Raw genomic sequence first — 24,270 nt, forward strand, 5'->3', positions numbered from 1 at the left:
TGTTTACATGAATGCAAAACAAGTGATAGGTTGATGTGCGTTTTAACATTGCTAAGAAAATTCCCGCACCTCCGTGAGAGATGCGAGACCCGGCGCGTCTCAGTAATCACGCCACCGGCCTCGCGCCGTTCTCCCGCGGCCGTCAGCCTCGTCCTGCTCGCCACAGTAAACATGATGAATGGCGACTGTAGAACGCAAAAGCCGAATCCCGGACATTTTGGGCGATCTCTAAATCCCTGGCAAACCCATCACTTACTTAGGCTAGCCTTGTTGTTTTCAACTGTGCTCTCTAACCGGTAGGCGTGGCCTCCTAAGGCAGCGAAGCAAGTGCATTCTGGGAGTTGTTGTCTTTCATCCACATAAGCCAAAAATACATTTTCTGGCTTTTCTCAGTCTAGAAAGCTCCAAATTCAAAAATTTCTTCACATTTCTTCTACTTAAATGACCTATTTTAAATACACATTCATCTTCCCAGAGGTGAAGTATCCCTTTAATATCCTAATGATTTTTGGCGTAAAACAAAAATCTATAATTTTGACCCATACAATCTATTGTTGGTTATTGCCACGAATATACCCGTGCGACTTGTGACTGGTTTTGTGATCCAGGGTCACATATAAGAGGTCTTTGTATCATTAAAACATCCTGCAAGTTTCATACCTTCAAATTTCCAACTCAATTTAAACAAAGCATTTATGTAAGCAAGCTCCAAAAACAGCTTGTTTTGATACTGTTGGGTTCTGTGAAGTCACATGGGCAAATACATTTGCACATGACCGCCTCCTGAGCAAGACATCAACCAATAGTTTACATCATCGCACCATAGGCCCCGCCCACTTTCGTTAGTCGCTTAACGGCTGACATCTGAATCTGAGTGTCACGCTACGTCAAAAGCAAATAGAGCCCATTATAATCACTGACGCTGTCTACACTGATAGTTTAACTGATAGATAGAGGCACGTTCAACAGGACAAATGGACGAGTGAAAGAACGTTCGCTTTGACGCCTCCAGTTTAAACAGCTTGTTTGCATCTCGGAAACAAGTGGATGGTTTTATTGGCGTCCTGGATCGTGTGATCGAAAGATTATGTTGGTTTGGAGTATTTTATTTGTAAACGAGGCACAGTGCCGTAAGTAAATGATTTCATAATGCTTTCTCTGTAAATGACAGTTTTATATAAATAATGTTTTAAAAACACTTACTCACGTTCAATAGCGAGTGGCTGTTGATACTGTTTCCTATGCAATGACGTTAGCCAATCAATGGTCGTTTACTGAAAAGCCATGGACACTTTTTTTACAGTGTCATTGAGCCACACATTCTGATATAGTGTGTCAAAGTGTGTCATCAGTGTCAAGGCACAAGATTCACCGATGTTTAAAGTCATCGTCAAACCTGGGAAGAAAATACATCTTGACGTGCTATAATTGAATGTACGTGAACTTAAGTGAGATTTGAAATATGAAGCGAAGGGGAAGTCTTGGAAGTATCTCAAGTCATGCAAGTTTAAATTTAATTGTAACTCTACGCCCTTGCCTCATTTAATATACACGGTTCTATACAAATGCATATGCAAATGAGCCCCGCCTCCACTCACTTACACCAGCTCAGAGATCCACTTGTTGACGATACATCTGATTGGTTACAAGGTAGTTTGTGACGTCAGAAACACCAGACACAGTCTCAAAAACAACACTGTCTTTGGTTCACTGCAGTTTTAAGGAGAAAATACTCAGCAATGGTGTTCACTTATGAATTTGCACATGATTTGTCTTAAAGCAGATTAAAAACACCACAACATTAAAAGCTTGATTTTCACCACAGGGGGTGAACAAGCTTTTCTGGATCTCAACAGTGTCAGTCACTTTTAATTTTCATTGTATGGAAAAGTGCAACTTGGACATTCTGTGAAACGTCTCCTTTTGGGACTAATAAAGTCATTCAGGTTTGGAACAACATGAGCGTGAGAAAATTATGAATTTTCATTTTAGGCTAAACTATTCCTTTATGTTATATATTATTTATGTTATATATTATATATTTATATATATAAACCAAGATGATTTTTGGTTTGCAGGGATGTGGGATTGTTTACTGTCGAACCCGAGAGAGTTGTGAGGAAGTGGCTCATAAGTTGACTAAATTGGGAATTTCAGCCAAGCCCTACCATGCAGGTGATCCCGCTGCCTTTTCACGCCTAATGGACTTTAATAGTATAATGTTGTTGTGCATGTTTGCATGGGAAGCTCATTCTCTCTCTCTCTCTCTCTCTCTCTCTCTCTCTCTCTCTCTCTCTCTCTCTCTCTCTCTCTCTCTCTCTCTCTCTCTCTCTCTCTCTCTCTCTCTCTCTCTCTCTCTCTCTCTCTCTCTCTCTCTCTCTCTCTCTCTCTCTCTCTCTCTCTCTCTCTCTCTCTCTCTCTCTCTCTCTCTCTCTCTCTCTCTCTCTCTCTCTCTCTCTCTCTCTAGGGCTGAAGGCGGGCGATCGCACAGAGAGTCAGGCTGACTGGATGGCTGATAAAGTGCCTGTCATTGTGGCCACCATCAGTTTTGGTATGGGAGTGGACAAGGCCAATGTCAGGTGAGTTTCTCTCACCTAAGTGTGCACTAATGTTCAAAAGTCTGGAGTCTGTAGAATCTATTTATGTTTTTGAAAGAAGTCTCTTCTGCTCACCAAAACTGCATTTATTTGATTAGAAACACAGCAAAAAATGTACTATTGTGAAATATTATTACAATTTAATAAAGCTGTTTTCTATTTGAATATCTGTTAAAATGTAAGTTATTCCTGTGATCAAAGCTGAATTTTCTGCATCATTACTCCAGTCTTCAGTGTCACATGATCCTTTAGAAATCATGATAATATGATGATTTGATGCTCAAGAAACATTTATTATTATCATCAATGTTGAAAACTGTTTCATAGGTTTGTGAAAAACTGTGATACATTTTTTTTTGCAGAATTCTTTGATGAATAGAAAGTTCAAAAGAACGATATTTTTTAAATTTAATTATAAATGTTTTACTGTTTTTTCTTTAAACAAATACTAATTTCTTTGAAAAAAAAAGAACATAAAAAATTGTGGTGTTTCAGTCGTGAATCAATCATTCTCATTTACTTTGATTTATTCCATTTATTTCTGCCATTTATTTGGTGCCTTTTTTTATAAATCCTTTAAAAAAGTCTCGGCCAGCCACTGACTTAATGGAGGAAACAAATCTGCTTTATTGCTTTTTTTTTGTGATGCAACTCAAAATGAGTTTTTTTTTTTTAAAGTAAAGTTTAAGTTTATGAAAAATGCACAAAAATACTATTTTAAATTTTTATATGAAATGTTTACTCTAAAACTGCAAGAAAATTAAAGCCATAAATCTAAACAAGTTGTGTTTCAAAAATGAGCTTTTAGTCAGATTTTGTTAAATGAAGTTTTTTTTTTTTTTTAAACTTTAAAAAAATGTTGTAGAAGTTTGTTTATTGCTAGGAAAAAAAATTAAATAGATATTTTCCAGATCATGTTTTACTCTTTTTGAAACCTTTTCGAATCATGTCCATGATTTTTTTTGTGTTCACATAGCAAGTGCCAAAAGGTAAAAAAAAATAAAAATTGTTTCGAAGAGCACCAGAGGGTTGATGAATCTGTAGACATTTCAGACGTCTTGCATCTGTGCTTTACCGTGTTTGATGTTGCGTGTAAGTGTCCGTATGTTTTCAGGTTTGTCGTTCACTGGAATGTGGCGAAATCTTTGGCCAGTTACTATCAGGAGTCGGGACGAGCCGGCCGTGACGGACTGCCATCGTCCTGCAGGATTTACTACTCTCCCAAAGACAGAGACCAGCTCGGCTTCCTCATCCGCAAGGAAATCACGCGCAAACAGGTCGGGAACAACATCCGATCTGGATGTCTTCATACTTCTGAGCAGTCACAGGTAGACATTCCTTGTGTGTTTTGTGTTTTGAATTCAGGAGAAGCGAGGATCACAGAAAGAGCAGGACAAGGCGCCCATTCTAGACTTCGAGGCAATGGTTGCTTTTTGTGAGCAAGAAGGGTGAGTTTAAACACAGACAACTGATAATCCTGGATTGAGGGTACAATATATGTTTAATAAAACAGAATTGGTATGTTTCAAAAACAAAACATGCATGAATATTTTTATCACTTTATATCCATAAAATGCATTTGATTTGAATCCACAATACACAAGTTTTTTTTTTTTAAGCATATTTGATTATTTCCATTTTATTTTATGTCTAAGCTCCATTTTCCTCTGTATATCACATGATCTTAATACAACGTGAAAGTAGTAGTAGTATTTTGTTATATCAGATACCATCTTTCACAGGTTTGGGGTCTGTAAGGTTTTTTCATGTTTTTTAAAGAAGTCTCTTCTGCTCACCAAGGCTGTGTTTATTTGGCCAAGTTAAAACAGCAATATTGCGGAATATTATGACAATTTAAAATAGCTCTTTTCTGTGTGAATATTGAAAAATGGGATTTATTCCTGTGAATTTTCAGCATCATTACTCCAGTCTTCAGTGTCACATGATCCTTCAGAAATCATTGATTTGCTGCTCAAGAAACATTTATGATTATCAATTTTGTGCTGCTTTAGCCTATATTTTTGCGAAAACTAAGATACAGTTTTCAGGATTCCTTGATGAATAGAAAGTTCAAAAGAACAGCATTTATAAGAAATCTTTTAAAACATTATAAGGCTACATTTACACATGGCCAGCTATTTTCATAACATTTCGCCCTCTCCGTTTTCTAAAATAACATCGTGCACACCTGTCAGCTTTCAGAAAAGTGTTCGTTTACACGAACCTGTGTATATATGCCGTCAAGAGCATGCCAAACCTGTAGGTGGCAGAGTAACGAGAAGCTCAAGCCCACGTTCGCCAATCAGAATCCCGGAAATAGCAACAACAGCAACGAACACTGTGACGTCTGCTGCCTAAAACTCAGTTTTTTTCAGTTTACATGCAAACGAAGTTTTCCAAAATCTCCACTCTGGCCGGAGTTTTTAGAAAGAATCGGTTTCAGAGGCGAATTCTTCGTTTGTGTGTAAACGAAGGGAAATGTCTCCGTTTTTTAAAATAACCATGTACGTGTAAACGGGGCCTAAATGACCCTTCAATCAATTTAATCCCCTTGCTAAATGAAAATACTAATTCCTCACTGGCTAATCTTACACTTTTGAATGGCATTGCACCTGAGATCTGCCCTAGGCTTTCCCTCTTGTTTCTTCGCCTCTGCTCCGTTACGGCAGTGGTGCGAGCGACCAGCAGAGGGCAGCCACTGGTTTCACAGTGGTTCACTGTTCATATAATGACAGAGGTTGGGAATTTAGTGTTTATTTGTGACTTCCATAATTAAGGGGGACCGTAATCCTCAGCCAGATGCTTGTTTCTGCATCTGAAGATCTGCTTCGTGACTGTAGCTGATGTGTGTTCATGCAGCTTTACAGTGGCTGAATTTTATCGCTGTAATGTGTGATATCGCAGCGGTCACAAACAAAACGGTCAAACTCCACCAGATTTTATTTTGGCCCATTGTGGTCTGTTTGGTATCTTCTCGCTGGCCGTGTTTCAGACGGCAGAGACTTTGTTCCTGGACCCGCCAGTGCAGCAGCCGCAGCAGCCGTAAACGCATCCGGTCACGATCAGAACGATGAATGTCACTGGAAGAAGAAGAAAACATGGAGATTTAGTCACACGTCGTAGTCAAAACGGCTTTTCACACTACGCTCAACCCCGGGTTATCGTCATTCTTAAGCCTGCTTTTAACCCTGAGTGTTTCACACTTGTAATTTAGAAGAGGGTTAGCACCGTTTTTTTACCCAGGGTTATGAAACACTGCTCTAGGATGTTAACCCCGCATTGCGGTGCCAAACTAGCCTGGAAATCCAGACCTAAATCTGAAAGATTAATGGTCTGGCATCGACTAATGAAAATTGGCCAGCTGGAGGGGCGGCACCAAGCGTGCATTTGAAAATCTCACTGCACGCAATTGGATAACACTATGACCAATCACAACAATAAACCCCAGCTACCAGCGGCGCTATCTGGTAGATTAGAGTCTTACCGTATCCGGTCGGCAAAACAGCTAAAACGTCATTGCAAAGGATCGATTCGAGTGCCGTCTTCTGTTCCTCTTTTAGATAAAAAGCCAAGTCTAACTCGTTCATTGTAGCGGCCAAAGAAAGAAAACGTGACAATTGGTGTATTTAGAGACTGTTTCACTCTTACCTTTATCTGAAAGGTCCATTATAAAGCTGATAGTAGACTAAGGCAATATAAAATCTGAGTATGTCCAATGACAGAGCCTTTATGTAAACAGGTCACGTGCTGCGTTCGTCCAATCGGTGACACTGATGCCGCAAATATGCAAATGAGGACATTCACCCAGGGTTTAGCAAAGGATTAAGTGTTAACCTTGAGTAAATTATGAACAATGTGAAACGTGAATCAAGATAACCCAGGATTCAATTTACTCTGGGTTTAAAATGACCCAGGGTTAACTAGTTCAAGTGTGAAAAGCCCTAAAACTGTTTACTCAAACTGAAAGTTGGCATGAAACAGAAGCTGTGACAGTCTTTTCTTCTCTGTTGTGACGTATATCTGAGTGAAACGGCTTCTGGAACAAGAACAGATGTAGGGCGGGGCTTGATTTTGTCTGTGGGGAATTGATTGGATTGGTTTTAATGCACACCTTCCAGCCAATCAGAATCGAGCAATCAGACAGACCATGGTGATTTATAATAACAGAGCTTTTAAGGAATCTAAAGTGAGGTCATTGTATCGTAAAATTAAGTTCAATACTATGAAACTGCAACTTTGAGAACTTAAAACTTCCTTTGCAGTTAAAAAAAACCCCAGCATTTATGCAAACCACGCTTCAGAACGACTCAAATCTTTGGATTTCTGCTGTGAGAAACCCTAACTTTACAGTCCCACAATTAGAGTCTAGTTAGAGTTTAAGTGCAGTGCGCTCACTAAAATAGCAGGATAAATATGGACGTGTGCTTGGTGGAGGCCTTTAATCACACTAGAGCCTCTTATAGCCTCTCCGCCTCGCGTTCAGATAAATGTGGCCGCAGTGCAGAGACGTAATGACAGCCCAGTGTAAGTTAGAGAGAAGACTGTGCTTACAGAAGAACAGCAGGATGATGACGAACGCCGTCTGTGTGAGCGGGTGCTCCTGGGGAAGAGCCTGCAGTTTGGTCCAGACGCTCTGGAGGATTCCCATCACGTCCTCTGAAGCGCCCATTCTGGCCTAAACACAAGCACAAAGACCACATTGTACACTATCGCAATTTTAACTGTACAAATGCGACTGTAAAAATCTGTTAATTGGTTAAAGGCAAGTAAGGATCTAACCTTACATTTCCTGTAGTGTTACAGTAAAATAGTATGGTTAAATATACCGTTTTTGTAAATATAAAAAGACAAATCACCTTATAATTTACAGTGGAAAGCTGTTGTGTGTGGTCTTGCTAATTCAACTGAAAAGTGCTGTTGCTGTTGTTGTTATTTTTTAAATAATAACAGTTTCAAACTGTAAGGCTGTTCTGTAAGGTTATTTACATTTTTATTACATTTTTTAAATAATTATTTATAACAGTGTACAGTTTAAGAGTCAAAAAAGACCCTTCATACAGGTAAACTCAGTAATTATGTTGATTATTATATGATATGATAGCACATATTTGATCTATAGCATGGTGCCGGACCTAAAAATGACTTAAAATAAGACAAAACTAGCTTTAAAATACATAAATAAATAAAAACATTTCTCATTTTAATTCCCCTCTCTCCCTCAACAACTTTTTTTATTTATTTTTTTATTTGAAGAACCAGCATTCCCATGGTCTTGGAAAACCTGGATATACTGTATGAGGAAGCCTGAATTTAAAAGTGATATCTGACTTGAAAAACAAAAAAGTGTAAACTAATCTTAAATCTTAAAGTTCCACGGGCATTTTTATAATGAATATAAGTTTTTCCTAATTATGTCAAGCTCTAAAATTATTTTATCAGATTGTGATTAAAAATATTTGTAATAATCCATATGTAAAATCATGGGTTAAAAAGAGTGGCATCCCTGAAGAACATTCAGCTAACGTTAACTTGTGGAATCGTGAAATTTAATTATTGTAATTGTGTTATGACTGTTTCAGGGCATGTTTGCACTGCACTAAAAAGGGAAACGTTTTTCCTTTCTGTTTTTAGCATACAGACGACAAATTTGTCAAAATGATCCCCGTTCACACCGATCCATGAAAACGAGTAAAACCACTGTATTTTTCATGTCAGGCCAGTAGTTGGCGATGCCACTTTGTAAAGAAACGCTACTCGCATATAGAGTGAACACGTAATACATTATGCGTTTTTCACAGATACGCGTTTTAGTCGTTTACGCAGAGACGATAACAGTAGCTATGTTTCCATCCACACATTTTTATCTAAATTAAGTCGAATGAAAAATGCCTTATGGAAACAGTAAAATTCGATTGAATTTCATGAATATCGACTCAAATGAAATACGTTCGGTCTCATCGGATTTTATCTTGATCGATATACGGCTTATGCGATAAACGCTGATGGAAACGTTATTTGCCGCGATCCATTTTGTCTAGCAAAACTTTGTTCGCAAATGTTTGCTTGAATGTTGTGCGATTCAGTGCGAAAATGAATGGAAACACCTTAAAATGTCTCAAATCAATTCGATACACCAATTTGATCGCAAAACAGCATGTGACATCATTACGCACAGGTTTGTATTCGCTTTAAAGCCGTTGGATGGAAACACACTTTCACCAGCTTTATTTGCATGAGCTTTTTTTTCTCGAACTTCCGATAATTCGATTGACAAGTGGATGGAAACTTAGCTAGTGTGCAAACTTGCACTTCGAAACCTGTTTTCAAAAGTTTGCGTTTTCAGGCCCCAAAACTCGAACGGCCAAAACCGGATTCTAAGTTTTCTGTTTTTAGTTGAAAATGGTGTCGTGTAAACGGCACCCAGTTCCTAGTCTAATTTACAATGTGTGTCCGTAGCCTGGGTGCCAGCCCGAACCCCGGCCACAACATTTTTTGGTCGGGAAGTTCGGTCTGGACTCGCTCCGTTGAGCTATTATGCCCGAACAAAAATTGTTCGGACCAATCAAATTGTCAGGGCGGGCTTTATACGATGATGGACAGATGAGCAACGGTAACGTAATCATCCACGTCACCAAAGAGCGCTTGATTTGAATTAGTTTACAACAAAGACGACTGCAGCTGGAGAATTGAGATTTCACGAGTTCACATTTACAAATAAGTCAGATAGAATAAATGCGTATATAAGATTTCACACAAATAAGTCGATAGAATAAATGCTTATATGATGTGCTGTCCGAGGAGAGGGCTGTGGGCTCGGTAGCCATACTCCCCCCGTGTTCCTGGTTGTGAGAGAACAAGACAAGAGTGAGGATTCGGGGTGGTGGAGGGATGCTGAAAAACTGTCAAGGACTGTTAGGTAAGTTGACAGAGTGAATATGCTTCCTCATGCTGATAGATAGGGTAACGTTAGACATGGTATTGTTTGATGACAAGTTGATATTGGATTATTTGTACGTGCTCCTTCCGAACTTTGTTTATGAAACATCATGTGTAGATTCCGCCATCGCGACTGTTATAGAAGATATCCACAGCGCATTCATTTTAAAAGAGGAACGGAGAGCCGCGACATTTTGTTGGTTGAAAATATGAATGAAGAACATGCGTCATTTACTCCGTTGCTCTGATTGGTTGTAGGTCTATCCAATTGAGTGCAGAGGTTTTGTTTTTTTCCTAGTTCGGTTGAGACACACCCCATAATCAAATCTCTATGGAGCGGTATCAGACTCACATTCTGACTAGAATATGAGTATGACGAAGTCAGGCTAGAGTGTCCGTAGATTAGATTAAAATAAGTTTTTTGAATTAGTACAATTATTCCTGTGGACATTTGGAGTCAAGAAGACTCAGGTTGGACTCATGATTGTTGGCTGATAGATTAGCATTTCTCCGAGGCATCATGCAAACCCTGAAATGACAAATGGCTGCTTTAAGCACATTATTGTGTTTTTATAAGTTTGTCCTATTTGTGTTGGCAGTTATTAGTCAAATGAGAGGCAGTAGTTCAGAACCGAGGCCTTGCAGAATGTTTCCTGTGGTTTTGCTGAAGAATGTGATAACACTAGGAAAAACAGAACCTGCTAGTTGAGCTTGTCATTAAATTTCTGCTGCGTCGTGGGTGTGTTTCCACATGAGAGACGCTGTTGGGTGTGCCGTCACTGTATGAAACTAACCCCGCTGATGAGAGAATCATTCCTTACTTTTATTCACACCTTTCAACACCGTTTCCTCGGTTAAGTTGAGTTTGGATTGTCCTGTATTGAATGTGTTGACTGTCTGGTCTCAGGAACGTTATTCTGTTCCTTCTAGAATTATACCTGAATCTAATTCTATACGACATCACAGTCTGAGAATTAATTTATATCTGAGAACTTGAAGTTGAGTTTCTGAAGAAAAATAAATAAAATTGCCTCTAAACATTATATACACAGCAAAAACTCCAGTGTTAAATGAACTCTCCTTGTAGTTTATATGGCTCCAGACTCAAGAGTGTTAAAATATGAGTGTTAAAGTTAATGAGCTCATTAAGTGATTCATTGAGTGATGATTGACCAATATTGAAGATACCTGATGTTAACAAGCAGAACCACTGAAGGAACAAATATAATTTTTAAGACACCATTATGGTGATCAGTGTTTGCTTTAGTTGAGCTCTTGACCCTTAAATCATTAAATTTAGATTTAGTTTGGCTGTTATATCTGTGTTATAACTCTCAGATGAACAAAGAGAAAGTTGATCAGGTGGTGTTGGTTATGTTTTGACAATCATATTTTGACATATCATTTAACATATATAACATATATTTGACATATCATTTATCATACATCATTTTGACATATATCATTTAACACTGGAGTTTTTGCTTTTTGCTGTGTGTATATATATATATATATATATATATATATAAAAATATATATAAATTATTCAACCCCCTAAAGTCAAGTTTTGTACCCTACCTTTCTAGTGATTTAAAAACCGCAATATTGAATAATTATGACATGGTTGTATTATGAAAAACTCAAAAATATTGCATTATTTATTGTCTGTGTCCAAAATTGCATACTTCCAAACTATATAGTAGGCGAAACACAGTATGTGACAAGTATGTCCAAGTTCACCAAAAAAGTATTTTAAAAAATGACACTTTACTGTCCCATGAGGCCACTGGAGAGGATTTGTTAATGGCAGTTAAGCACTCTAACTGACGGCTGTAGGCCACATGATAATAACAACATGGCGAATGGTCCAGATTACATCCATACTATATAGAACATACTTTTTTAGCAGTTGTGAAGTAATTACTTATTCAAATTAAGTGCCTACTCAATACTCGAGAGAGTATGCTATTTCAGATGCATCCATAATCGCTTTTACTATGCCAGTAAAGTGTTATACAGTATATGCATTTTTCTAAACTGTGTATCTTAAGAATAGCTTGTAAACAACAATTCACCATCTCATAACCTATTCATATTCACAAAAGACAATTGCACAACCAAATGTATATGCATAAAGATGAAGAAACGCAAAACTTATTTCATAAATACTTTTATAATTAACACACAGTTTCACACATTTCTGGATGGTTTTACCTTAAAAGTCTTACATGCAGTTTTATCAAATTTAAGGCCGTACAAAGTCTTGAATATATGAAGTGGAATATCAAAAAGTCTTAATTATTTAAATGTTGGGACATAAAACAGGAGTTATGATATGTTTTAATGTGATACTTCGAGCTTGGAAGGGATTTAATTGTGAGCGCTGTGCTTTTCAAAGTTAAAACACGTAGGGGATTCAGAGTGGTTCACGATCAAATACATTTATGATGTATTATTGATTGGTGTATTAGAAAATCGACGTTCTGACACGGAAATATCATTCATGTGATTTGTGCACACCCGATGAGTTTTGTGTGGAAGGTTTTATATTCTGCATTTCTAAAGGGAACTGACTGCCTTCAAAAACGTTCCTCCGTGCAATGTGTAATAACGTTTATAAATGCAACCGCTATATTTCTGGGGCCGGTTTCACAAAGCTATTTTAGACCAGTCTATAGTGTTAGACAAGTCTAAAATGTGTTCATAGACTAGTCTAATGCAAGTTAGACTGTCAACATGACATCATGACTTTGCGTAAACATACACGCCACTTTCAAGTGAAGTGGCGTGTTATTTATACGCATTTTGAGCTCTCCGCGTGTATGTCCACGCGCGTGTATGTGTACGCCGTTAAACGGCCGAGTGATTCCGCGTGTATGTGTACGCCGTTAAACGTCAGAGTGATTCCGCGTGTATGTGTACGTACGCCGTTAAATGTCCGAGCGAAACGGAGGAAAATCTATATCTACATCTGGGGAGCAATATTTTTTTTCCTAGGATGGTAGGGGAACACTCATAAATGGTATTAACCCGAGTGATGGGTAGGTTTAGGGACGCGGTTGGGGTAGGTCATATATATTTATATACAGTAATGTAACGTAAATCAACGGCGTTGATAAACACGCTGAAAAGCGATTATGCGTGTTAACACGGCAAAAATGGAAATACGAATTGGCGTGTCATACATACGCCATTTCATGAGATCAGTCTGTCTGTTTAACAAAAATAAAGACTGACTTAATTAAAGCAACAACATGGAACTTTTCCTCTGCGGTCGCCCTACAGGTTGGAAGAGGAATTGTCCATTACCGCTGTCGTAAAATGATTTACGGTTACTGTATATGAAGCATGCAGGTTTTTTTCAAATGGGCAATGACAATATTATTAATCTTCCCCCTTTTCATAATTTATACATGTTTAGTAGACTAAACATTTTAACTCAAACATTTGCGATTTGCATGTCGATTGCAATGCTCAAATCTGAACGAGAATAATAGCGATAGCATCCTAACCATCTAAAACTACCATGTTAGTGTTTACTAGCTACCAGATTGATAATTCGCTCATCTACTAGCTGATTCATGAAGATAAATGGAGGACCAGATAGTTTCCGTAACGTAGCCAGGCAGACAACAGATTAGAAAAACGAAAGATAGTATGCAAGCAATTTACAGTTACTTACTAGTTCAACAGCATGACGGCCAAGTCAGCATCGGTCTGGTAACTCTCCTCCTCCATAAGCTAACGCCAGCGAGCAAACGCTCGACCAATATTGATCCTCGTCCTGCCTTTCAGTTTATCACTCTCCCTTTTCCTCTTCCGACTCTACTCCGACAAAACCTTGGACTTCTTACGTTTTGCTGCTGCTTCAGCCATGACGAAAACAGATGTACGAAAACAAACGCGCTGGTTGGCCACATTTGAGGAAGTGGTGGGCGAAGTGACGTATGCCGTAAAGCAGTCGAATTTTGTAGTTCTTTTTGAGCGCTGGTTACTACCCGCACCCCGAATTTACATAGTGCCAGTAAAAGCGATACAGACCCCGTCAGGCTCTGGCAGACGTCTCATTCAACCTATTGTAAGTCGATGTACTATCACAAGGGTCTTGGAAATATATTATGAAGGTTGAAAAGTTACATGTTGTTACTTTAAGACCAAAAAAATTAGACGCCTTACCCCCAGGCTAACTTAGGGCTTGGCAACCAGCAGTAACAATCAGTTACGTTACAAACAGCCAAAAGAAAAGGGAAAATGGCTCATAATTTAAACATTTCTTCTTGTTACTACATTCTCCGCTAAATTTCCCAAGTAAAATGTCCTTGTAACTGTTATACTCCTCCAACAAACACACATTTTCTGCTTGGGTAAACTGCACTGAGCGGTTGAATGCGTTTACTCGATCCGCCATGTTTTTTGTTTTGAAAAGTGTCTTATTTTACCCAGGATGCATTGCAGTGTAGTCCTACTTAAGATAGTCAGAGTCTTAAGTATAACGGTCTGATTTAGACGTCTATCTGAAGTCTGACTATCTACTATAAGCCATAGTCAAAGTCTATCTTTGTGAAACTGGCCCCTGCAGTTTCGGAAACGCCATCTACTGGCATAAAAGTGAATTCAAGTCATTTTACACAGCTTACATGTAGTGTTGTAAATGTTAACCGCTGAATCGATTAGCTGGTGGCTGATAACCAGAATCCATGTTTATAGGCAATTGTTTTCATAATAAAATGTAATTTTGCACATGTTAAGTTATGCCTCTTGAGTCAAAGCACATTTTAATGGGTTGGACTGAAAACTCGCATCTGATTGGCTAAAGAGAGTGTCCGTTTAATAACATGCATAACATACGAAGCATCAGGAATGTGCAAAAACAGTCATTAAATCTAATATTGTGAATGATGTTTTGCATTTGTGAGTTTTAATTCGGTTGCTCATTTGCAAATCATACTTTGTGAATATTAGTCTTGTCTTCATCATTTCTGCTCTATGTCTTTGGAATCAGATGGTGATGTTTTGATGATATTTTTTGTCATTTCCCCTCGAGTTCATGAGGATAGTTCATGAGTGTCACAGTATGTTTTGACAATATATCAAGTGCAATAATTTTAGGGTTATGAACTAGCATTCATCGTTTTAGGAAATGTTTTGCTTGGATTTTGTAAGAGAAAAAAAGTAAAATCAAGAGATGTTCTCCACACAGTCCAACGAAGATTTTTTATTTATATGCTCCTATATAACAATGCATAGTTATATAACAGCAATATTTTGGCAACACTTTACAATAATGCTTTTAACATGAGTAAAAACTACATTAACCAACTAACAATGAGAAATACTTCTAAAGCATTTGATAAACGTGGTGTTCATTTCAAGATTTCTAATACATTGTTTAAATCAAGAGTTGTATCATGTTATTTAATGGACCTGAACTGACATGAACAAACTATGAACGGCTGCATTTTTTTAACCACATTACTAACTATGATGACAAGTTAATTGTTGGAAGTGAATCAGTCGCTGTTCCTGTGAATTGTGAGTCACGAGGCGGATGGAGAAAGTCGAATTCTTCAGAAAGTGTAAATAAAAAGTGCATTAAAATCATCACATTATTCACAATGTTGAGAACTTTGAGCAAAAATAGTGATTATATTGGATATACAGCCCAGCTTTACTTATAATAATTTATATTTTACCTCATAAAACTCAACGTGGGGTTTGTGTGTCCAGATTCTTTTGCTGGACGCTGTGCAGACTCATGTTTCCCCTTCATTTCTTCTTGTACATGTCTCTCATGTTTTTGGAAGTTGTAGATGCACAAGCTAAGACCAAGTTTTTATTTTAATGCTCACAGTCACTCCAAACACACACACTCACCTTTGATCCAGTTTGTAGTTCACGTCCCCTGTATCTCGTTGTTTATGAACTTGGTCCGTTAGAGCGCTCTCTGTCCCGTCATACAGTTGTTGTGAGCTGCTCAGTGTCTCTCAGATGTGTTTGGCCTGCAGTTTTCCAGTTTAACGAGTCTTTTGGGCTGGGCTGTGTAGCGCTCTGGCTCTCTCTCTCTCTCTCTCTCTCTCTCTCTCTCTCTCTCTCTCTCTCTCTCTCTCTGTTTACCAGATCCATCGCCACCCCCTTTTTGTCTGGCCCCGTCTTTTCTCCTCCCCTCAAATCACTGTGGAAACAGTTTTTCCTCCTCCTTTTGTCAAACAAAGTCTTAAAGTGCTTTTGAAACTGACTGTGTGTGTTTGTTTGTGTGTGTGCGTGCTCTGAATTTAGGAAAACAAATGACCTAAAAAGTAGGACACTTGTTTTTCAGTATATCACTCATCAATATATCTTATATAATATGTTGTTAACCCTCTGGTGGTGCTCTTGTGGAGGTAAAAAAAAAAAACAGATATTGTTATTTGTTGAATGAAAATAATGTACTATTTTTTACTTCGATAATGTTTGTTTAACATTTTTTGATGGTGCTAAATTATATTTATGTAGTAGTTATGATCCATTTATTCACTTTTTTTAAATTTTGAATGCTTTGGAGCACAGACTTTAGTTTGGTCTCTTTTTAAAGACAACATGTGGCAGATTATTTTAGATTATTATAGAAGTTTGTTTATTGCTATGAAAACATAAAAAAAAGTTTAATATATATTTTCCAAATCATGCTTTAATCTTAAATTATGAGAAAGCCATAAATCTAAGCAAGTTGTGGTCTAATTATGTGCTTGATATCTAAAAAAATTCGTCTCCCATTCATTTTCAGTGCATAATTTTTTATCATGAAGAACACAAGTGTGAACACAAAACCTTTGTTTCATACCACTTAGATGAAGTACAAATAAAAAAAATAAAAAACTAATAAATATATTTTGTCAAAAAATGACTGAACCGCACTATGCAGAGGTTTGTTTTCAATGTCATGTGTCTCACCACATATTCAGAAAAAAATAAGTATTTTAATATTTAATAATAATTAATAATAATTATATACAAATATTTTGCCTAAAGACAATGAAGCCTGTTTTAGGACCATACACTTTTTTACATTAATAGTTATTTGTATTGTATTTTAATTATTATTTATTTATCTTTTTACAGTTATTGAAATCAGCATACATTTAAGACAAAATAATTTACGATTGAAATAATATGCCCTAGTTAAATTATTATATTTATTTATTTTTTTTCTTGAGAATTGGGTGCTGTGCCTTATCGTCATGAAAAAATCTTCATGATCCTAAAAATAGACTTCATTTTCCAGTAACACTTTATCTTCCAGTGTCCCTATTACACATCTTACATATATTTACTATATTAATCACTGTAAATTATGCTTAACTCTAAACTAAATCCTAACCCTAATTATATAAGTACTTGTTTAATTAATATTACTCCATACTTGTTTGTATAATTACACTGTGTCAGTGTCACCGTAAAACAGAGTGTAACCTTTTTTCCCTATGGAAAAACACAATCTATTTGATTTTGGGATAAAACATGACCCAGATATGTTCACTTTATTTATAGTTAGTTTATTTGCTCTCTCTTTTAGACAGCTGAGGAAACTTTCACACCTTTTAAGTGTGAAACAATGTGATGTTTCAAAGCAACACTTTTATAAAAAAAAAAAAGAAAAAAAAAGAGGAAGTGTCGCGAGTGCTTGGAACTTGTCATAAATTGAACGAGGCATCGGTTTACTGTCGGGGATTTTTCTGCATTTGTTTACATTTCTCTGCATTTGTTTCCATAAGTTGCATATGCTTTCAGACATCTAGTGTCTACATTGAGAAAGGAGGAGGACAGCACTGCTATGTGTCTTCAGAGGAAGTCACTAATGGGAAAAGCGTGGTCAGTGTGAGTTGTAGTGAACACTCTGGTTATGGGTGGCAGTGGTCTTTGTGGGGGGGGGGGTGGTTCAGACCAGCTATTTCAGACTCTGAAACCTGAAACCCTAACCTCAGAGAAGTGAGAAGTACAGTCTCTATTTTAGAGTGTTAGTGTGTGTGCGGCTGTTACACATGCAGAAAACATCCACTGTTCTTCTTTCTAAGGGTAGTTCACCAAAAACTTGAACATTTTCAAACAGAAGTTATCATTTACTCTCCCGTGTGACGTACAGTGAAATCATACAGTAGCTATGTTTCCATCCACTTATTTTTATGCACATTTTGGGATATCGCATAAACAAAAACACTGGATGGAAACGCCAAGATGCGCATCAATTCTAAAAATGCGTATGCGCTCGATTGAGTCGGATAAACTTAAGAATTAAGAAAACATACACATAAACTACGATGGAAACACATTCAACGAATAAATTCCTCAATGTGCATCCAAAAAGTCATGTGACTTTGCGTGATGGGGTGGCATTACTGGACCAACCAGTGGACCAGTCTCACTGAAATGCTGTTTTGGTTGTTCTGAAATGCCTGAGCAAAGTCTGTCGTCAAAGAGGTTCAGTAATTTCCTCCCAGCACTGTCTCACACGACTGCGTTCCCAAACAGCAGCATCACCTCGGGAAAGCAAGACAACTTGATTGCGTTTCGTCTGCGCGTTCTGAGGCGCAAGTAATTTATACAAAATTATTATTCTCCATTTGCAGCATCTTCCATTTTTCGGACTTTTAGCGCCAGTTTATCAGGAAGTGACGATTTTGTTCTCTTTGACTGACTGGATGGAAACGGTGCTTTATTAAGTTAAATTTGCAACTTTGGATGTAAACAGCTAGTGACCAACTTGGGTGTTTTGTCTAAAGGCCCTGATAAGCCAAGCCGATGGTTGGTCAATGTCATTGAGCTTGAAATTTTGCGGCTTGACCCATTTTTCTGCTAGTCGGACTGATTGAGTATGTCCAACAGTTGACAGTTCAGTTGCCTGTAGTCCTTTAGGAGGCAAGAGAAATATGAAGAGAAAACGAAACGGGCAGTACAAAGATAAAACAAACGAATATGGAGTAAGATATAATAGCATTGGTTTTTCTAAAGTAATACTGAACTAAACACTTTCAGTCAGTCAGAAGGAGCCTGTTGGCTGTTAATTGGTGCGCAAAGTTTGTTGAAATAAAAATTCTGCGAGGACATTCTATGGTCCCATTAGTGACATTTTGGTGAAATTCTGTGTTTTTCCATTGTGTTTTATCAGTAGTGTACTGATGCATTTTAGAGCATTTCGCAGTCAATGAATACGGCACATTTATGCCAAGCGATTGCTTATAGTGTGTTCTGTTTGTCCTCAGAAGTAGGACATTCCTAGTTCAAACTTTTAACTGGAATGCTTTTAACAACTTTTAGTCAGAGTTGCGACTGGGAAACTCAAGGAACTGCAAGAACCCCAACTTCAGAATCCAAAATGGCTGCCCAGCGCATCAACCATAGTGTAAAATATTGTTTGTTATTAGACGGCTCTGTGGAATACTTGTTTGTGATTGGTCATAAACGCCATCCAGTGGTATGTACTTCCCAGATAACAACCGCTGAAAACAGATAACGCAGGCTCATCCGGGATACCACAGTCATCAGCGCTATACGCCTGCTAAGAGCGTTTTTTCTTCGTGGAAGTTTTACGTTTGGTGAGCTAATAAAATATTAACTCAGTCAAATCAATATTTTGAGTACAATTATTTAATTATGTCATCCAGTACCGTGGACTCGCTCTCTCTCAAATACAGATGCTGCCATTTTGCGACTATTGTTTTGTACACTGTTCGATTATTAGAAACAGGAATGATTTTAAAACAGTTTCATCTCAAATCAATATCTCTTATCCCTATAACTATTTATGTGGCAAAATGCTGTGTAATAAGTGGTATGACTGTATACCGTATCCCTTAAATGTCGCTAGCTAGCAACTGCTCTCTCCGCGGAAGCTTTGCGTTTAAAGAGCTAATGAAATATATTGACTCAGATCAATATTTTGTGTCTAATTATTTACTTGTGTGGCAAGTAGCCGGATAAGTAATCGGTATAATTTCGTCCTGTTGCTTTTTATTCTGAGGTAACAACCGACTGAATGTATACAGTTTACCAGATTAACCGCTATATTTCTGCTGCTCCATAAGCGCCACCTACTGGCAGAGAGTGGAATTTAATTTTCATTCAGAAAAAAAAATCCCCAAAATTAGGATAATGACATACATTGTTTGGTTCCTTGTAATCGTTCCATCATTCTTGATTTCCAGGTGCAGACACGCCACCATCTCACAGTTTTTTGGCAATCAGAAGCCCAACTGCGCTGGGTCGTGTGACTTCTGCCGTGACCCCAAACTGGTGCGCGCTCAGCTGGCGAGAGCAGCCGCCCTCAGCACCAGCACCGGCCCGGCCCAGAGCGTGCCCAGGGGACCGTTCGGCTTCGATCCCGAACTCTACGCCGGAGGCAGGAAGGGCTACGGGTTTGAGAGGTCAGCTGATCCGTCACTAAACAGCAGTACGAGTCAGGGCAGTTATTTTGTGGAGACTGAGAGCGCTTTTCTGTGTGTGTGTGTGTGTGTGTGTGTGTGTGTTCAGATGTGATGAGGAATGGGGCGATGAGGAAGATGACTCAGAAAAGAGAAAGAAAGAGTTCGGAAACCTCTTCAAGAAGCAGATGAACCTGAGAAAGGTGAACACATGGCCAGCAGAAACACTACTTGCAAAATCAGGGAATCTCATGAATATTTCACATTTCACCCCCAAAAAATCATGAGTCATCAAACATGTGGAAGATTGAAAAACATTGAATATTATACAGTATAAGAAGTTTCACAAGAGTTTGTCATAGAAGTAATAACAGTACAAACTCCATTGGTTGTTATACTTTGTGTCGTCGTGCAGCGTTATTGGTTTCAGCGTTGACAAAAAGGCTGGAATCTTATTGGATCGCAGATGGTGAGGATGCAGTGTAACGAGTCCAGTTATTTTAATTTTACAGGGTTTTTGAAATTCCTAGTATTCTCAGTAGCGATTCTCAGTAAATACTGATATACACTTCCGTTCAAAAGTTTGGGCTCAGTAAGATCTTTTAATGTTTTTGAAAATGTCTCTTCTGCTCACCAAGACTGCATTTATTTGAGCAAAAATACAGTAAAACAGTAATATTGTGAAATATTATTACAATTTAATATCACTGTTTTCAATGTGAATATATTGTAATTTATTCCTGTGATCAAATCTGAATTTTCAGCATCATTACTGCTGTCTTCAGTGTCACATGATCCTTCAGAAATCAATTCAAATAAATGTAATAAAAATGGCAGTGGAGTAGAATACTAACATGATGGGCTCTATTTTAACCATCTAAGGCTATGGTCACTTAGGTCGTGTCCAAATCCACTTTTGCTAGTTTAACGGCGGGAAAAATGGTCGGTGCGCCCGGCGCATGGTCTAAAAGGGTTGTCACTATTCTCTTAATGAAATATTAATTAATAGTGTAGTAAGCGTTGTGGACCCGTCTATAGGTGCATATTACTAATGCGCTCTTTAAATAACAAAATAAAATAATGCACCATTGACTTTAGACCAGGTTTCAGTTGGTCAATGGCTCAGTCTATTTCAGTTGCCCTCAAAATAGCAACGGTCCAACAATGCGCCAGAACACACCTCGTTTTCAGACCAGCACACCCATGAGCGCACAAATGGGCGCAAATGCATTTGCTATTTAAACAACGTGGCGCAGGACGTGAAAATGATAACTGTGTCGGGCTGAAACTAGCCAAAAACACTTGGGTTGCGCCTGGCGCTACATTGCACCGAGTGTATGATAGGGCCCGATGTATGGAAACTATCCTTTAAATTATGTATTTTTCACATTAAAGAATGGCATTTTTTTTTTTTGCCCTACAGCAATGACAATTAGTGTAAATGTGCTCACATTTAATGTCACGCAAGTACAGTGATACATTGTCATGAGAAACAGCTTAACCACAGTCTTGCTTCGCTTCACCCTCTCAGTCTGAGTCTGTGCCAGAACATCCCCCCACCTCACTCTCTCTATCTCTGTCTCTCTCTCTTTCTTTCTCTCTCTCTCTCTCTCTCTCTCTCTCTCTCTCTCTCTCTCTCTCTCTCTCTCTCTCTCTCTCTCTCTCTCTCTCTCTCTCTCTCTCTCTCTCTCTCTCTCTCTCCACATCTGTTTTCCAGCTGTGTGTTTGAGGCCTCTCCCATAAAGTTGAGCAATCTGCAGCTGTACTGAAGGCATTTCTTTTTTGGAGAACATGAAATCATTTACAAGTTCTTTGTCATATTACAGAATCATAGGCAGTGGGTTTTGCACAGGCAAGCACCACTCATATTTCTATAAAAATGTAGTCATTTACTATGATTTTACAGTACTAACAGTAACTTTGGTGTTAAGGTGGAAACTATAGTTATTGTGAGGGAAATAAAGAGGTTTGATCATGTCATCAACTTCTCTTTTGTTTGCATGTTTATAGGGTTCAGATATGGCAAAGGAGACATTTGTTCCACCAGGTCAGTGCTTGAGTTGTAATTTTCCATGCTAAGGACATTTTAAGGATTTTTTTTTAAATTATTATTTAATAAATGTGACAGTGTGTCAGTGTAAAGCATCACATTGTTGGTGTTTTCTCAGATGATGATTGCGTGTTGAAGGATGCTGCTAGTCAGAGGATACCCAGACTCACGGTGAAGGTATTTATAAAAAAAAAAAAATCATCACAGCCTATATTTAACTGAGAGAGAGAGAGAGAGAGAATAGATATACAGACAGATAGATTAAAGATAGACAGACAAGACAAAGATAGATAGATAGATGGATGGATGGATGGATGGATGGATAGATAGACGGATGGATGGATGGATGGATGGATGGATGGATGGATGGATGGATGGATAGATAGACGGATATATAGACGGATGGATGGATGGATGGATGGATGGATGGATGGATGGATAGTTGGGTAGATAGACGGATGGATGGATAGACGGATGGATGGATGGATGGATAGATAGATAGTTGGGTAGATAGATAGATAGATGGATGGATAGAGAGATAGATAGATAGAGAGAGATGGATGGATAGAGAGATATACATACTATAGATGGATGGATGATAGATGGATATAGACAGACGATAGATAGATAGATAGATAGATAGATAGATAGATAGATAGATAGATAGATAGATAGATAGATAGATAGATAGATAGATAGATAGATAGAACATTTTAATGCATAAACTAACAAACATTTATTACACTTAGTGCTGTAGAAGTATTGTTCATTGTTAGTCGATGTTAACTAATGTAAATAAGGTTATATTTTCAAATCATTTGATCACCTATTCACAGACTCATAAGTTATGATGATGGAAATATACGTCAGTGGTTCAGTAATTCTGTGTACATGTGACATCTCTAAACTGTCTTATATACAGCATCTATATCATCAAGATATCAGTATTGTCATTCAGCATTGAGAAATCTATATCAGTCATCCACTAATATTAGTCATGTATTGCTCTTGTTTTATTGCTTGTGTGCTACATTTTTTAATATTAGTGGATTTAATCATTCATAGACAAAGCAATAGAACACTGTGTCAAAATAAATGGGTGTAAATCTGTGGTTTACCATCATGAGTTTCCCAGACGGTGAGAGATGAGTAATGCTGCCCTCTTCTGGCACACATGTGCACTGGAGGCCCAGACTGTGTCTCAAACCTTGATGTGTGTGTGTGTGTGTGTGTGTTTTAGAGCAGAGAGCACTGCCTGTCTCTGCTGCAGGAGTGTGTGTCCAGCCACAGGGGGGCAGCAGAGCTTTCACACAGGTAACGTCACGATTTCACCATCACTGTCTATTCTAATATATTCCTGAGATGCAGCTATTCATTTTTTACCTATTGTTGTGTTTTTTTGTGTGTTTATAAACGCAATAATATATGTAATACCATCATGTGTGATATTTATTGTCATTTCCGTGATCTGGACTGTTTTCTCCTGGTGTAGCTTCGAAGCTCTTGATCAGGCTGTCGAAATAGAGCATGAGATATTCAAGGCCAGTAAATCAGCAAACCTGTACAAGGCAGCGGTCCTCAAGAGAGTGAGTGCTAATCATTCATCTTCAGCTCTTCATATTTACAGCCTTTCTCAGTAACAGTTGGAGTTCACACATATAAACTCCTCTCCAGGTGTCAGAGATGAAGAAAAGCGCAGCTGAGGAGAAACGGTGTGAATCTGCTGAAGCCACTGCGACCTGCTCTTCATCATCTCAGACTCAACATCTAGACGGCTTCACTTCAGCTTCTCAAGTCTACTCGGTGAGACAGTCACAGTTTGTCCTTACAGATGCACATGCATATTTAAAAGTGTGTTTATTAGGGTGTATCGGGGAGTATAAATGCACTGAGATCTAAACGAGTCACAGCTGGGGATAGTCGGTAACCAAACGAAACTAAACACAGCGGGGAAACAGGAACTGAATGTCAAAATAAAAGATGGTTACACTTTATTTTAAGATGTCATTGTTACAGTGTAATTATATATTTAAGTACTGAGTAATATTAATTAACAAAATGTACTTACTAAAGGATTAGGGCAGGACTAAGGTTTGGTTGAGGTATAGTAATTATGTAATCATGCATCATTTACTGTTATTACTATGGTAAGTACATTGTAAAATAAAGTGTTACCTAAAAGATAAGAAAACAGAACAGAACCGTAATAATATGTTTAATGACATCTTTTTACTAAGTACTAAGAATGAAGGCTGTCTTCTGTCTGTCTGTCTGTCTGTCTGTTAGTTCATGT

The 24,270-nt window shown here is 38.0% G+C and overlaps 2 protein-coding genes across 3 annotated transcripts in view; one reads left to right on the plus strand and one right to left on the minus strand.

Moving 5' to 3' along the window:
* The window catches only part of recql5 (RecQ helicase-like 5), a 33,674-nt gene that overhangs the window by 3,209 nt on the left and 6,195 nt on the right, over window positions 1-24,270 (plus strand). For both annotated transcript variants that reach the window (XM_081350654.1, XM_081350653.1), the window contains exons 4-14: window positions 2,079-2,175; window positions 2,468-2,579; window positions 3,712-3,874; window positions 3,963-4,045; window positions 19,712-19,930; window positions 20,037-20,130; window positions 21,938-21,974; window positions 22,096-22,154; window positions 23,218-23,291; window positions 23,470-23,563; window positions 23,652-23,780. In XM_081350654.1, coding sequence (XP_081206780.1) covers window positions 2,079-2,175; window positions 2,468-2,579; window positions 3,712-3,874; window positions 3,963-4,045; window positions 19,712-19,930; window positions 20,037-20,130; window positions 21,938-21,974; window positions 22,096-22,154; window positions 23,218-23,291; window positions 23,470-23,563; window positions 23,652-23,780 — 1,161 coding nt within the window. The remainder of the gene's footprint in view (window positions 1-2,078; window positions 2,176-2,467; window positions 2,580-3,711; window positions 3,875-3,962; window positions 4,046-19,711; window positions 19,931-20,036; window positions 20,131-21,937; window positions 21,975-22,095; window positions 22,155-23,217; window positions 23,292-23,469; window positions 23,564-23,651; window positions 23,781-24,270) is intronic.
* On the minus strand, window positions 3,869-15,675 carry smim5 (small integral membrane protein 5). Its single transcript, XM_081350848.1, has 3 exons — window positions 15,408-15,675; window positions 7,149-7,272; window positions 3,869-5,677 (listed from the first exon to the last, which is right to left on the minus strand). The coding sequence occupies exons 2-3, from the start codon at window positions 7,264-7,266 to the stop codon at window positions 5,586-5,588; spliced, it is 210 nt and encodes a 69-aa protein (XP_081206974.1). The 5' UTR covers window positions 7,267-7,272; window positions 15,408-15,675; the 3' UTR covers window positions 3,869-5,585.

Source organism: Scardinius erythrophthalmus, assembly GCF_964197995.2.
Source record: "Scardinius erythrophthalmus genome assembly, chromosome: 1".
NCBI classification, from domain to species: domain Eukaryota; kingdom Metazoa; phylum Chordata; class Actinopteri; order Cypriniformes; family Leuciscidae; genus Scardinius; species Scardinius erythrophthalmus.